Here is a 14,900-nt window from a genome sequence, read left to right on the forward strand (position 1 = left end):
ATAAGCAGGTTATTGAACATAAAAATGCAGTCATAGCTGCGATTTCAGCTTATCATGAAATCCACCAAGCTACATCAGATGATGCTGAAGGTCTTCCAACCACCACCAAGATCAGAGCAGAAACAGCTGAAGATTCTCTTCTTAAGCATACTCCAGTTACCTCTGATGGATGGCCAGTCAAAGTTGTATCCTTCTACTGACTTCAAACATCGCTCTCAGCTGTGGACTTCTAATATTTCGTGATAGAAGAGTGATTCCACAAATACTTCTTTTTAAAAAATATTTATTTATTAATTTTTTAGAAAATTACAAAGAATAAATGTAATGATAAAATAGTAAGCGAGAGAAAGAATAATATTAACCCTCCCCCCTCCCCTTAACCCTTGTCTAAAGAAAGAAAAAAAGAAAGAAAGAAGAGAAAGATTGCCTGGATATCGGAGGATCCTCACATGCTCCATGGAGTTCAAAATAATTTTAATTTTTATTTTTACTTTTCCCAATTACTTTATAATTTTATCTTCAAAGGACCTATGTATTTAATCCTATCTTTTGTAGGTGTGGGAGCCAAATTTTCAAAAATATATTCATTTCTTAGATTGTATGTAATTTTTTCAACTATATATTTCATTATTCCAACGATCCATAGTTAAATATAAATCAGATTTCCAAGTAACTGCGATAACTTTTTTGGCTACTGCCAATGCAATCTTTATAAATTTTTTCTGATACTTATTCAATTTAAGTTTCGGTATTGTCCCTTCAATGTCTCCTAATAAAAATAATATTGGACTATGTGGGAGTTGTACTCCAGTAATTTGTTCCAATAAAAGTCTTAGATTTATCCAAAATGATTGAATTTTAAAACAAGACCAAGTAGAATGTAAAAAAAGTACCAATTTCTTGATTACATCGAAAACATTGGTCAGACATATTTGAATTTAATCTATTTATTTTCTGTGGTGTTATATATAATTGATGTAAAAAATTATATTGTACTAATCTAAGTCGAACATTTATTGTATTTATCATACTATCAGAACATAATCTTGACCAGCTTTTTCCATCAATTTTAATATTCAAATCAGATTCCCATTTTTGTCTTGATTTATGAATTCCTGATTTAATTGTCTGTTTTTGAATCAAATTGTACATACAGGATGTAAATTTTTTAATTTTTCCTTTTTGAATTAATATTTCTATTTCACTAGGTTTTGGCATCAACATTGTTTGACCCAGCTTTTCTCGTAAATAAGCCTTTAATTGAAAATAACAGAAAAGAGTGTTGTTTGATATTTTATATTTATTTTTTAATTGATCAAACAACATCAATATACCTCCTTCAAAACAATCACCTATATATTTAATCCCCTTTTGGAACCAATTATGTAAAAGTTTATTATCCATTGTAAAAGGAATAAGCCTATTTTGAATTAAAGTTCTTTTTGCTAATAAAGATTTCTTTATCTCATCGTCCATATTTACCTTATTCCATAAATCAATCAAGTGTCTTAATATAGGAGATTCTTTTTTTTCCCCGTATCCATTTGGATTCCCATTTATATATAAAATCTGGTATGTTTTCTCGTATCTTATCTAATTCTATTCTAAACCATGCCGGTTTTTCTTCATCAAAAAAAGATGCAATAAATCTAAGTTGATTTGCTTTATAATAATTCTTAAAATTTGGAAGTTGTAACCCTCCTAAATCAAATTTACATGTCAATTTTTCCAATGATATTCTTGACATCTTTCCTTTCCAAAGAAATTTCCTTACATATTTTTTCAGTTCTTGAAAAAATTTCTGAGGCAATTTTATTGGTAAAGTTTGGAATAAATATTGCAATCTAGGAAATATATTCATTTTTACAGCATTAACTCTACCTATTAAAATACTTCAACCATAAGTACTGAATCACTTCCACCATGGTCAACTGGGCATAGATGAAGATATCACATCCATATGCAAGCAGCGTACTTAGTGGCTGCAAAGAATCCAAGTAGAGCTGATCTACAACCACAGCCTCAGACTACCAGACCTTGGAGTTGAGTATGTATTGACTTTGCCAGGCCAAGCAATGGGTGTACCTATTTGTTCTGATTGATGTCTACTCCAAATGGTCAGAAGTATAACCATGACGTCAACAACAACAGGCTACCATTCAACAGTTGCTGCAGTCTTCAGCCATTTTGGGATGCCAGAAATGACATCAGAACCCAATTCAGTGCATAACAGTTTGCTACATTCTGTCAGAGCAGTGGAATTATCCATATCTGCTCACCCCATATCATCCACAGCCCAAAAGCCAAGCAGAGAGATTCGTGGGTACCTTCAAATCATCACTTCTGAAATCAAGAGGGGAAGGAACATTAGTCAGACTCTTAACATATTTCTGCTGGCATGTCGAAATACGCTCCACCCAGGCTTCAAGGGGAAGTCTCCAGCGGAAGCTCTTATGGGGAAGAAACTGCAGTGTTGGATGCGATGCTGCCACAGCACCCAACATCCAACATAACAGATGGTCAGGTGCACCTTGGTCAACAGGTAAAGTTATTCAAGCCCAGAGCTACAATTTAGGTCAGATAGTATAACAATGGCAAGACCCCAGGGTACCAGGTCAGATTACCAAACGCATGGGGAAAGTGCTTTATGAAGTTTATTTTTATTTAATTCAGCACATTTATTTACTTATTTTAGTTATCATAGACGGACATTCTTGGTGTCACCACATCAACCAGACATGTACTCCTACAGGCACAGCAGGTTTATTTGGCAGAACACAAAATTGGACCTTCATCTTCTGGATGGGTTCGAGTTATTCACCCTCAGACATGAAACCCAGAGCAGGCCCATTGCTTCAGCCTCAGTTCAATGCATATTTTCAACTCTGAACTCTATAGTTATGACTGTGAGACTAAGCAGTTCTAATACCTTCTTTAAGTTTGCTAATGACTCAATGACATTGGCCAAATCAAAGGTGGTGACAAGTTAACCTACATGGCCAATATTGAGTGGTGCCACAACCTCTCACTCAATGTTAGCAAAACTAAGGAGATGATTATTGACTAATGGAGGAGACCAGAGGTTCATGAGCCAGTCCTCATTCAGGGCATCAGAGGTGGAGAGAATCTGCAACTTTAAATTCCTCGGTGTTTGAGGATCTGTCCTGGGCCCAGCATGTAAATGCCTTTGGAAGAAGTTCCTCAGAAGTTTTTGAAGATGCGGCATTACATGTAAAACTTTAAAAACTTCTACAGATTTTTGGTAGAGAGCACATTAACTAGTTGCACCATGGTCTGATATGGAAACACTGACGGCCTTGAATGGAAATGTTTACGAGAAGCAGTGGATACGGCTCAGTCCATGACACGGAAAACCCTCCCTACCATTGAGCACTGCTGCAGAAAAGCATCATCCATCATCAATGACCCCCAGGCCATGCTCTTTTCTCACTGCAGCCATTAAGAAGGCACAAAAGCCTCGGGATCCACACTACCGAGTTCAGAAACTGTTATTACCCCCTACTCTTGAACTAGTGGGGATACCTTTACTCATCCCACCATTGAACTTTTTTTTACAACTTATGGACGTACTGTCAAGGACTATTCATCACATGTTCTTAATATTTATTGCTTATTTATTATTTCTTTTTTTTAGTATTTGCAGAGATTGTTTTCTTTCGGTTGATTGTCCATCCTGTTGGGAGTGGTTTTTCCATTAATTGTACTGTGTTTCTTGTATTTACCATGAATGCATCTCAGGAACATTAATGGTGACTTTGATAATAAATTTACTTTGAACTTTAATTCCCCCATTTCACCCTTCGGGGGCCACACGCTTAACTATCCTTTTCCTTTCTGTATATAGAATATTTTGCTGTGTTGCCTATCAGTTTACTCTCAATCAATTTTGAACCTCTTTATTAGTTTTTTTAATCCTCCATGGTTGATTCCTGAAAAATCCTTGAATCCTCTGAGAAAGTTCGCGGACTAGTGGTGCTCACTGTCAAACTGTATTTGGAATATGGCTATGCTATGATCACTATTCCCTCGCAGAGTTCTGACAACTAGTTGCTTGTTAATCTTATCTTATTATAAAGGACTAAATCTAAAACAGTCCATTCCTGATTCAGTAACACAATACTCTGAGAAAGTCTCTAATGAACTTCACAATTTGCACTTTCCATATCAGATTGATGAATCTAATCATTATGCAGATTTAAATCACCTGCAATTATTTCAGTTCTGTTCTTATACTATCTCTGTTTATGATTTGCCCCACTGACAGGCAACACTTTAGGGTCTATAGACCATTCTCACCTGTGTTTTCTCTTGTTAATCCTCATTGCAAAACTGATTTTACTCCATGTTTCTCTGCATTTTATCAATACTTACCATCAAACTGATATCTTCCTTGGTGAACAATGCTAACAACTCCTTTCTTATTTTGCCTGTTCTTTTGGAACATCCTGAAACCCATAACTGTGAATAAGCCTATTAAATCAACTTCATTTATTTTCACTTGTGCTGTCAACTTCTCTACCTTGACACCAATGGCATGATTTAGTTACAGGGAGCAACTGTACTGTATCTCACCTAAACCTTGCACCCCTTTCAATTCCCTTCAAACTCCTTTATAGGGCAAGAGATTTTGGACAGACAAGGAGAATCACGCACAAGAGATTATGAAAACTCGAGCAACAAATACTGGAGAAACTCAACAGGTGTGGCAGCATCTATAGAGAGGGCTGTTTGTGGAGGTTGACTATTTATTCCCCTCCATAAGTGCTGCATGACTTGATGAGATCCTCCAGTATTTTGTGTATGTTGCTGAAGGTGAAACATGATCGCACGGATGGCAAAACCTGTTGAACTCAGTAACACAGAAAAGTTTTGAGAATTGTTAACTGTCATGCAGCAATGCTACTTTGTAATGATGGCAGCCTGCAATGGGGCCATCTCAAGTATGCATGCCTTGTCCTTTATATCAATCACTGAATATTCGAAGCCCAACACTTTGTCAATTTGTTCTGGTATTTCTCCCTTTTCAGATCACACTTTTACTGAGCAGGTTTTCCTTTACTTAGATGAATCACATTAAGTTTTTTTTTGCTTTAGAGAAGCATGGTAATTATACAGTACACCATTATTTATAAAGTATCACTGCAGAACAACATGGTGCTCCAAAGGTGACTAGCATTTTTGCTGCAGGCTCGACTTTGTGTTGCCAACAAATGCTGTCATTCACCCAGCACGCCAAGGAACCTAGCTCTACCATTCTAAAGAATACTGAACGGCATTACTGTCTTGAAAGACCAAACAACCAACTCCTACTCTTGCTTCTATTTTCAAGATTTCTGCCAGGTTCAATGAGATCCCATCACCAACCACACCTTCTCTCCATTCCTTTCACCTTCTGCAGAGACTACTCCATCTGTCTCCCTGGTACGCTCATTCCTCCCATTCGCCCCTGCAGTAAGTGCAACATATTTTCACATCTCCTCCCTTACCACCATCTAGGGACCCAAACAGACAAAGATCACCATATTCTTCCTCCAACCTCGTCTACTAAATTCTGTGCTACTGACTCCCCTACATTGGCAACTGTTCACCTTCTAAACACATTGTTCAACCCTCCATTCCCTTATCTAGTTATTTCAGCATTTGTCTTTTTCCTCTCCTCTAATAGTTTCCAGGAACACTTCTCAGCAGATTTCAGCATTGGCACCTTTGAATTTCTGCTTATCTCTCTTGCAACTGTCTCCTGTCCCTGCCCCACCTCTTCCCATCTGCACCTTTTTGTCTGCCTCCACCCATCATTCACTTACCCCGTCCCCCAATTTCATCCCTCTCCTCCCCTGCAGGACATCATTCTTCACCACTCAGTCCTTGGGCTCCTGTCTCGCCACTACCACATTTTGCATTATACTGGCCATCTTCCATCTTCACCCTCAGTCCCGATGCAAATTCCTGAAACATCAGTTCTTCCCACTTACTCCATCCCTACCTCAATTGACACTAGTCCACCCACTGCGTTCTTTCATCAGTTTGTATATTTCTCCAAATTCTAATCAGAATTCTGGTGTCATAAAAGATCTGGCATGTGTAAATCAGGATAAGTTGCTTTCTGACAAAGGTACGATTGCTAAGTGGGAGACCTTCAAAAGTGAAGTAATGAGAGTACAGAATTTCTATGTTTCTGAAAGAATAAAAGGTTAACAGGTTTATGAAACCTTGTTTGTTGGGAGATACCAAGGCCATGGTTAAGAAGAAGGCAGATATTAGGCATAGGCAGTTAAAAGAATCAAATGAGGCAATTAAGGAGTATAAGAAATACAAGAGAACACTTATGAGAGACATCAGGAGGGCTAAAAGAGGACATTATGTTGCTCTGGCAGACAAGGTGAAAGAAAATACCAAGAGCGTCCATAGATACATTAAGAGTAAAAGGATGATAAGAGAAAGATTTGGCCATTTTGAAGATCAGCATGGTTATATATGTATGGAGCTGAAAGAGATGGCAAAGAATCACAATGAAATTTTTTGCATCTGTATTTATATGGGAGACAGACACAGGGCCCTTAGAACTGAGGAAAAAGAGAAGTGAGGTCATGGGTTGTATCCAGATTACAGAAGAAATGGTGTTTGCTACCTTGAGGCTTGACCAGGCGCCTCTTGGAGCTTGCGGGATACTAGTGCAGAAAATACAGTGGCCGTACAGAGACATTCAAAATGTCCTTAAGCATGGTACCAGAGGACTGGAGGATAGCTAATGTTGTTCCGTTGTTCATGAAAGGCTAAGAATAAACCGGGAAATTACAAGCCAGTGAGCTTGAAGTCATATGTGGGTAAATTATTGGAAGGTTTCCTAAGGGAATAAACAGGGCCTGACTGGGGATAGCTAACATGGCTTTGTGCATGGTTGGCATTGTCTAAACAATCTTAAGTGGGTTTTTTTCCAGGTCACCAAGGCGGCTGTCGAAGGGAAGACAATAAACGTTGTCTACATGGGTTTAGAAAAGCCCTTGACAAAGTCCTGCTGGAGAGACTGGTCCAGAAGATAAGCCACTCGGTATCAGGATGTAAACTTGATCTGGATAGCAGAAGACAAGAGTGGTAGTAATGGTTGTCTCTCTGACTGGAGGCTTCTGTCTAGTGGTGGGCTGCAGGGACTGGTACTGGTCTGTTATCATTCATCATCTACATTAATGATTTAGTTTTTAATGTGGTAAACTGGTTGAACAAATTTGAAGATGACACCAAGATTGGGGGCATAACAGTCAGCAAAGCTTGTAGCGTAATCATTTATTTATCTAGAGATGTGGCATGGAATAGACCCCTCCATCTCTTTGAGCTGCATTGTCAACTACTCACTGATTTAACCCCAGCCTAATCACAGCACAATTTATATAGACTAAACGAACTGCTAAACTGTATATCTTTGGACTGTGGGAGAAAACCCATCCATTCCAGGTGAGAATCTAGAAACTTCTCACAGAGGATGCCAGGACTGAACTCCAACTTCAATGCCCTGCATTAATCACTAAGCTGCCGTGATCCAGACCATTGAAAATGGCAGGTGGAATTTAATGTAAATAAGTGCAAGGTGTTTCATTGAGTCTATTATGGCTCTTGGATTTGCTGAGTATGTCCACAAGATAAAAATTCTCACGGCTGGATAAGGTGACATACGTGTAGTTTGATAAGGAATTTACTATGTTGCACCAAGGGAGGACAAACCAAGGTAGGAATTACATGGTGAACGACAGGGCACTAAGAAGTGTGGTAGGACAGTGGAATCTGGGAATACAGATCCATAATTCCTTGAAAGTGGCGTCACGGGTAGATAGGGCCATAAAGCGAGCTTTTGGCACATTGGCCATAAATCAATGTATTGAGTACAGGATTTGGGATGTTATGTTGTAGTTGTGTATGACGTTGGTGAGGTCAAACTTGGAGCATTGTGTGCAGCTTTGTCACCTACCTACAGGAAAGATATCAATAAGTCTGAATGAGTGCAGAGAAAATTTACAAGATGTTGTCAGGACTTGAAGACCCAAGTTATAAAGAAATATTGAATAGGTTAGAACTTTATTTTTCAGAGTATAGGAATGACTCTGGAATGAGGGGAACACATACAGAGGTATACAAAATTATGAGGTACATAGAACAGTGTAAATGTATGTGGGCTCTTTCCCCAAAGTTGTATGAGACTAGAACCAGAGGTTTTAGGTTTATGAATGAAAATTGAAATATTTAAAGGGAACCTGTTGGGAAACATTTTCTCTGAGGATGGTGTAAGTGTGGAATGAGCTTCCAGCAGAAATGGTGGAAACGGGTATGGAGGGCTATGGTCTGGATGTGAGTAGATAAGATTAGGCAGAAATACAGGTTAACACGGATTAGATGGGCTGAAAGGCACATTTCTACTCTGTGATTCTAGGCCTCTACCTGCAGTTTCCTAATTTTATTTTCTATGTTGGTGCCAGGAAAAAACAACCCAACTTTGACCCCTATCCTGCAACTAAGAGTGAATTTCTCTCAATTCAGGGACTTTTACACCCTTTCCAAAGAGCAGAGTCTGGAACAGGTAGGTTTTCTTCTAAAGAGTATTAAAAATAACACATGCGTATAGAATGAAGTGGTTTGGTTATGAAAAAAAAAAGTGTTACCAATGGTGCTTCCAAACTCCTGGGATTCAATGTTAATTCACAGGCAAGACCTCACATTCCTACCTGGATATGTCATCCTTCAGCTGATTCATCAACTTTTTTGTTCCTGGTGTGGGAGGAACACTGAAAGGTAAAAACATCAAGGTCACAGGTATTGGATTATGAGCAGACCAGTTTCACACTGCCAGCAATAAGATGCACTACTACAGGAACACTGCAGAACTCTGCATGAAAGACAGTGAACTAATCAAACATACACAGCAAAACCATGCCACAGCAACAGTTGTACAACATTTGAAGAACATGAACTTTGGTGAAAATAATCAGTCTAGGATGAGTGAGATCTTTTATTATAAGGCAGTGAGGTGTAGACAGGTTTATAAAATTATGATAGGATAGATGAAGTCTTTTTCCCAGGGCAGGGAAATCTAGAATTAGGGGGCACAGGTTTAAAGCAAAAGTGAAAATTTTCAATTTGACCCTCGAGGCTGGGTTTTATACTGAAGGTGCCGAGTATATGAAATGAATTGCCAGGGGAAGTGCTCATAGCAGCTATGTACACAACAGTTAAAAGAAATTTGGACAAGTTCATGGATAGGAAAGGATTAGAGGGATTATGGGCCAATTGCAGTCAAATGAACCAGCTCAGGAAGACGTTATCAATATGGATCACGGGCACACCTATCTCTCTGAACATACATACACATATACCAGTCTGGATTCCCAACCCAAATGTGAATATTAAACCTTTATGCTTGCACTGTACATATTGCATCAGACATGCGGGAATGGTTAGTATGGCCTCTCCAGTGAGATTCAGTACTTACTCTTCTGGTTCCTCGGTGCATTTCTTCAGTGTCCCATCCAATTTCATTGTCTCTATGACTCGTTTAACATCATTGGAAATAGCCGAGGCTGAAGATATAACCAAAATACTGTCAGTATTATGTACAGGTTTGGTTTCCAATAGAGGGAATGCAGCAAAGATTTACCAGCAATAGCAGGCCTGTCATATGTTGAAGAGGTTAAGCCTCTATCCATCAGAAATTACAAGAATAAAGCAACCTAACTAACGTATATAATTTCTCTTAAGTTCTAAACTGGGAATCATAATTAAAAAATGTGATCTCAAACAGAATAAATGACCAACAAAATAAGCAAAAGTACTTTACTTTTGAGATTCAATTTGTCTGACAGCATGACAAACTTTTGATTTTATAATCTTGTGTAGAAATGCAATAATGAAATAAAGACCCATTAATGACATTTGATGAAGTAGAGGGATTAGACTCGCTGGAGGCAGGAAGCATGTTCCCGTTGATGGGTGATTCCAGAACTAGAGGCCACAGTTTAAGAATAAGGGGTGGGCCATTTAGAACAGAGATGCAGAAAAACTTTTTCACCCAGAGAGTGGTGGATATGTGGAATGCTCTGCCCCAGAAGGCAGTGGAAAGCCAAGTCTCTGGATGCTTTCAAGAGAGAGTTAGATAGAGCTCATAGATAGCGGGGTCAAGGGATATGGGGAGAGGGCAGGAACAGGGTACTGATTGTGTATGATCAGCCATAATCACAGTGAATGGCGGTGCTGGCTAGAAGGGCCGAATAGCCTACTCCTGCACCTATTGTCTATCGAGTTTTACACTGAATAGGATACTGATCAGCACATGTTTTAACATTGCTAATTTTGCAGGCCATGAAGCTTTGCTATATAAACCGCAGATACAACTTAAAGATACTGGTACACGGTATCTAACTTTATAAATCAACACAGAGGCCAGGTGGCTCAAAAAGGATATAGGTTTTCCTGAAGGAACATCAGGATGAGGGAGAACATTAAGTACAGGAATTTCAGAACATAGGTAATCAAACTTAGGACAGCCAATGAAGGAATGGTTAAGAATAGGGTTGCAAGCTGGACAGCTGTACTACCCCAGAGACGAGTGGGGCTCAATCCATGGAAAGATCCAAAATGATACATTACATCAATCCGCTCCATAAGGGAACTCAGCACACACCGTGGGACTCCAGACAAACCTGCAATGATCTTATTTTGCGCTTAAAAAGGGACGCTGCTAGAAACACAAGATATCCAGGAAAATTTGGTGATGTTCCTTATCATAGCAATGAGGGCAGTCCAAAGGAGATTCACCAGGCTACTTCTTAGATGGCTGCCCTATCAGGAAAAACTAGAATGTTTGGGCCTGTATTCCTTTAAGTGAAAAATGAGGGATCCTAAGTGGTAAAGAAGATGTTGAGATGCTTCCATTAGTCATGAACATACAGTAATACAGTTGGCCCTCCTTATCCGCGAGGGATTGGTTCCGGGACCCCTCGCGAATACCAAAAAATGCGGGTGCTCAAGTCCCTTATTGAACCTGTCTCAATGCGGTGGACCATAGGACCCAGCGGAACCCCAGACCTTATTTAACAGTCTCAGTGTGGTGGACATTAGGACCCGGTGGCAGAGATCTGAATTCACAGTGTTTCTGTTCATGAAAATGATCACGATCATGATTGAAAATAAAGTGGAAATAATAAAGCGATCGGAAAGAGGTGAAATGCCATCAGTCATTGGAAAAGCGTTAGGCTACAGTCGGTCAACGATCGGAACAATTTTAAAGGATAAAGTGAGAAAGGCCCTGCCCCAATGAAAGCTACAATTATTACTAAGTAATGCAGTGGTTTAATTATTGGGTTTTGGGGTTTTGGGTTTTTGATCCTCCACATCAACCAGGCATGGAAGGAGAGCGCACTCGGAAGTGGTGTCACTGGATCGAACTCGGGAACTTCCCGAGCCCGGTGCTGAAACTTACGTTCTTAAGTGTTTCATATGCATAGAAAGGTAAAATATATACCATATACTAAGACAGACATTTGACTAACTGACGCTAAATAATACCGGATGTACCTGTTCCGACTTACATCGAAAAAGAACTTCCGTTTTTTCTCAATCCCGATCCACGGTAACCTACGCACATCCTCCCGTATATTTTAAATCATCTCTAGATTACTTATAATACGTAATACAATGTAAATGCTATGTAAATTAGTTGTTATACTACATTGTTCAGGGAATACTGACAAGAAAAAAAATTCTGTACATGCTCGAACAACAAGTGCTGGAAGAGCACCTCCGGGTTCTCTCGATTCGTGGTTGGTTGACTTCGTGCATGTGGAACTCATGGTTAAGGAGCGCCGACTGTAACTGCAAAATAAAAATCTGAGGTACAGAGAAATCTGTTCCCACAGGGGCAGTGAATCTCTGGCTGGTGGAGGCCAGATCATTTAGATATATCCAAGGTGGAAATAGTTAAATATTTGAAAGATTGAGGAAGTGAGGGCTATGCAGAACTAGCACAGGAAAAGAGATGAGGGCAGCATAGATCGACCATCATCACATTGAATGGTGGGGCATCCCTGAGGGGCTTGGTGGGAGCCACGGTAGCATAGTAGTTAGTACGAGGCTACTAAAGCTCGGGGTGTTCCAGAGTTCAGAGTTCAATTCTAGCTACGTTCTGTAAGAAGTCTCTGTACGTTGAATCCCCGTGGAATGCGTGGGTTTTCCCCGGGTGCCCTGGTTTCCTCCCACAGTACAAAGATGTATCGGGTAAGTTAATTGGTCATTGTAAATTGTCCTGTGATTAGGTTAGGGTTAATCGGGTTGTGGAATTGCTGGGGCAGTGTGGCACAAAAGGCCAGGAGGGTCTACTCTGCTGTATCGCTAAATAAAATAATACTCCTGCTCCAATTTTTTCTGTGTTCTTATACACAATATGTAGCCAATCAGAATCGATGAGTCCAGAGAACAGAATGGAAGTGCGAACTTTATTAATGGGAATCAAAGCACTGAAAATAAATACTTTCAATCCATCATGTGCAGCACAAAGCTATCCAAGGGCATTCAGCATAACTGAATGATTGAGACAGAAGACAAAGAAAAATTTAAGATTCTCACCATCTATCTGAAAGGCTTCTTGTGGTTCTAAGGAGTGCTGTAACTTCTGCAGAGTATACTGTGAAAATAATATCAACAGCTTTGCACCTACTCATCTACAAAGTCAAAAGCAAAATAGTCAGCCAAATATAAACTAACACCAAAGACTTAAGGCCTTTTATGCTGATCCACGTTAGCTCAAAATAACAGATCAATTTTGGATGAAAATAATCTACATTATACAAAAATCTATTTCATTTTTACACAGCATGGACAATTCACATCCTCCAATTTTTTTTTATTGAAATCCTATTAAATATGCCATCAGAATTCTTGCTTAAGCAGCACAGCTTTTCAGTTTCTTACCTCAAGACTTAGACGAAACAGCTCTGCGAGCCTTTCTTCCCCAGGTAAATCCAAGCTGATATCTTCGCAGATCTCTGGAAAATAAAAGGGTAAAGTTGAAAAGCTAGCGGTAAAATGTGCATTTCAACTGCTTCAGAGTTAAGTGCAATGATATGTACACCTGATAAAACATTTGAAACAAAATCCTTATGCTGACTTTTCCTTGAGAAAAGTAAAAAGCTTGCACTAAATAAACTGTACTCCTTGATAAATACTCTTAAAATGGGACACCCTGAGGTCTTCTTCATCAGTGTCGGTAACTCTAAGCAGGTCAATTTCAAGAGTGCATTACCAAAGTACCAGCAGGTCTCCTATCCCACCGGGAATCATGGTTGGACCTTGCTGAAGGTTGAATGGGTGACTCTATTTAAAGGCAAAGGAACAGTTTGCAAGTGACATGCTTTTTAAAAGGGTGATATCAAGAATCAAGATGTAGCATGTTCCTGTTAAGGTGAAGGGTACACATACCAAGTTCAGGGAATCTTGGCTGACCAGATATAGGGGCTCTGATCTGGAATATTGGAGGAACAAGGCAGGTCAGGCAGCATCTACGGAGAGGAATAAAAAGTTGACATTTCAGGCCGAGACCCTTCAATAAGACTGGAAAGGCAGGGAGGGAGAAGAAGCCACCATTCAGCGCCCCAAAAAGTCCTTCCAGATGAGGTGACATTTCACCTGTGAGTCTGTCAGGGTCATCTATTGCACCCGATAAGGCTTCCACTACATCGATGAGACCCGACATAGACAAGGGGACTGCTTCATTGAGCACTTTTACTCCTTCCACCACACAAGGCAGTATTTTCCTGTGGTCATCCATTTCAACTCTACTTCCCATTCCCATATGTTGGACTATGGCCTCCTCAATGGTCACGATGAGGCCATTCTCAGGTTGGAGGAGCAACACCTCATATTCTGTCTGGGTAGTCCCCAACCTGATTGCATGAACATTGATTTCTCCAGCTTCTGGTAATTTCTCCACCCCTCCTCTTTTTTATCATTCCCCATTCAGGTTCCCCTATTACTCTTTCTCCTCCTCAAATGCCCTTCACTTCCTCCCGCTCCCTTTCTCCCATGGTCCACTGTCCTCCTCTTCAGCTGTAGGGAAGTTTCTGGATGAAATTCTGAGGGCCAAATCTATCATCATTTTAATAATCGATACCAGATCAGGGATAATCAGCACTGTTTTGTATATGGGAGGTTACACCAAACAAATATTTTAGTGTTTCTTGAAAAGATTACCAAGGGAATAAAGGACAATAGATGTTGTCTATAAGGACATTACAAAGGCCTTGGCAAGATCTTCACAAGCACAAGTACGTCTGCAGATGGTAGAAATCCAAAGCAACATGCATAAAATAATGGAGGAACTCAGCAGGCCAGGCATCAGCTATGGAAAAGAGTAAACAGTCAACGTTTCGGGCCAAGAGCCTTCATCATTTTGTGTGTTGGGTTGGCAAGGTCTTGATTGGCAATCTGATTTGGAAAGGTCACACGGGATTCAGCAGGAGCTAGCAAGATGGATTCTTAATTACCTTGATAGTAGGATGATGGTTAAAGGTAAATTTTTTCCACTGGAGGCCTGTGACTAATGGTGAGCCAGGGTCAGTATTGAGACCTCTGTTATTTATTAATTATAGAGCTGATTTGTGTATACACTCCACAATTAGCAAATTTGTTGATGATACCAAATTAAGGGGACTTGTTGATAGTGAAGCAGGTTGCAATAAATTGTAAAGATATCCTGACCAGTTAGGGAGATGGGCTGAAGAATGGCAAATGAATTTCAATTTAGATAAATGTGAGGTGATTTATTTTGGATATTCAGATCTGGGTAGGATGTATACAATTAATGGCAGGGTACTGATGAGTGTTGTGCAAGAGTACAAGAAGGT

The 14,900-nt window shown here is 39.7% G+C and overlaps 1 protein-coding gene across 1 annotated transcript in view; it reads right to left on the reverse strand.

Moving 5' to 3' along the window:
• dsn1 (DSN1 component of MIS12 kinetochore complex) overlaps positions 1-14,900 on the reverse strand; it is a 50,810-nt gene that overhangs the window by 19,563 nt on the left and 16,347 nt on the right. Inside the window, exons 5-8 of the mRNA XM_073069175.1 lie at positions 12,970-13,043; positions 12,625-12,682; positions 9,497-9,584; positions 8,733-8,792 (exon numbers count right to left, since the gene is read on the reverse strand). Coding sequence (XP_072925276.1) covers positions 8,733-8,792; positions 9,497-9,584; positions 12,625-12,682; positions 12,970-13,043 — 280 coding nt within the window. The remainder of the gene's footprint in view (positions 1-8,732; positions 8,793-9,496; positions 9,585-12,624; positions 12,683-12,969; positions 13,044-14,900) is intronic.

Source organism: Hemitrygon akajei, chromosome 16 (assembly GCF_048418815.1).
Source record: "Hemitrygon akajei chromosome 16, sHemAka1.3, whole genome shotgun sequence".
NCBI lineage: Eukaryota > Metazoa > Chordata > Chondrichthyes > Myliobatiformes > Dasyatidae > Hemitrygon > Hemitrygon akajei.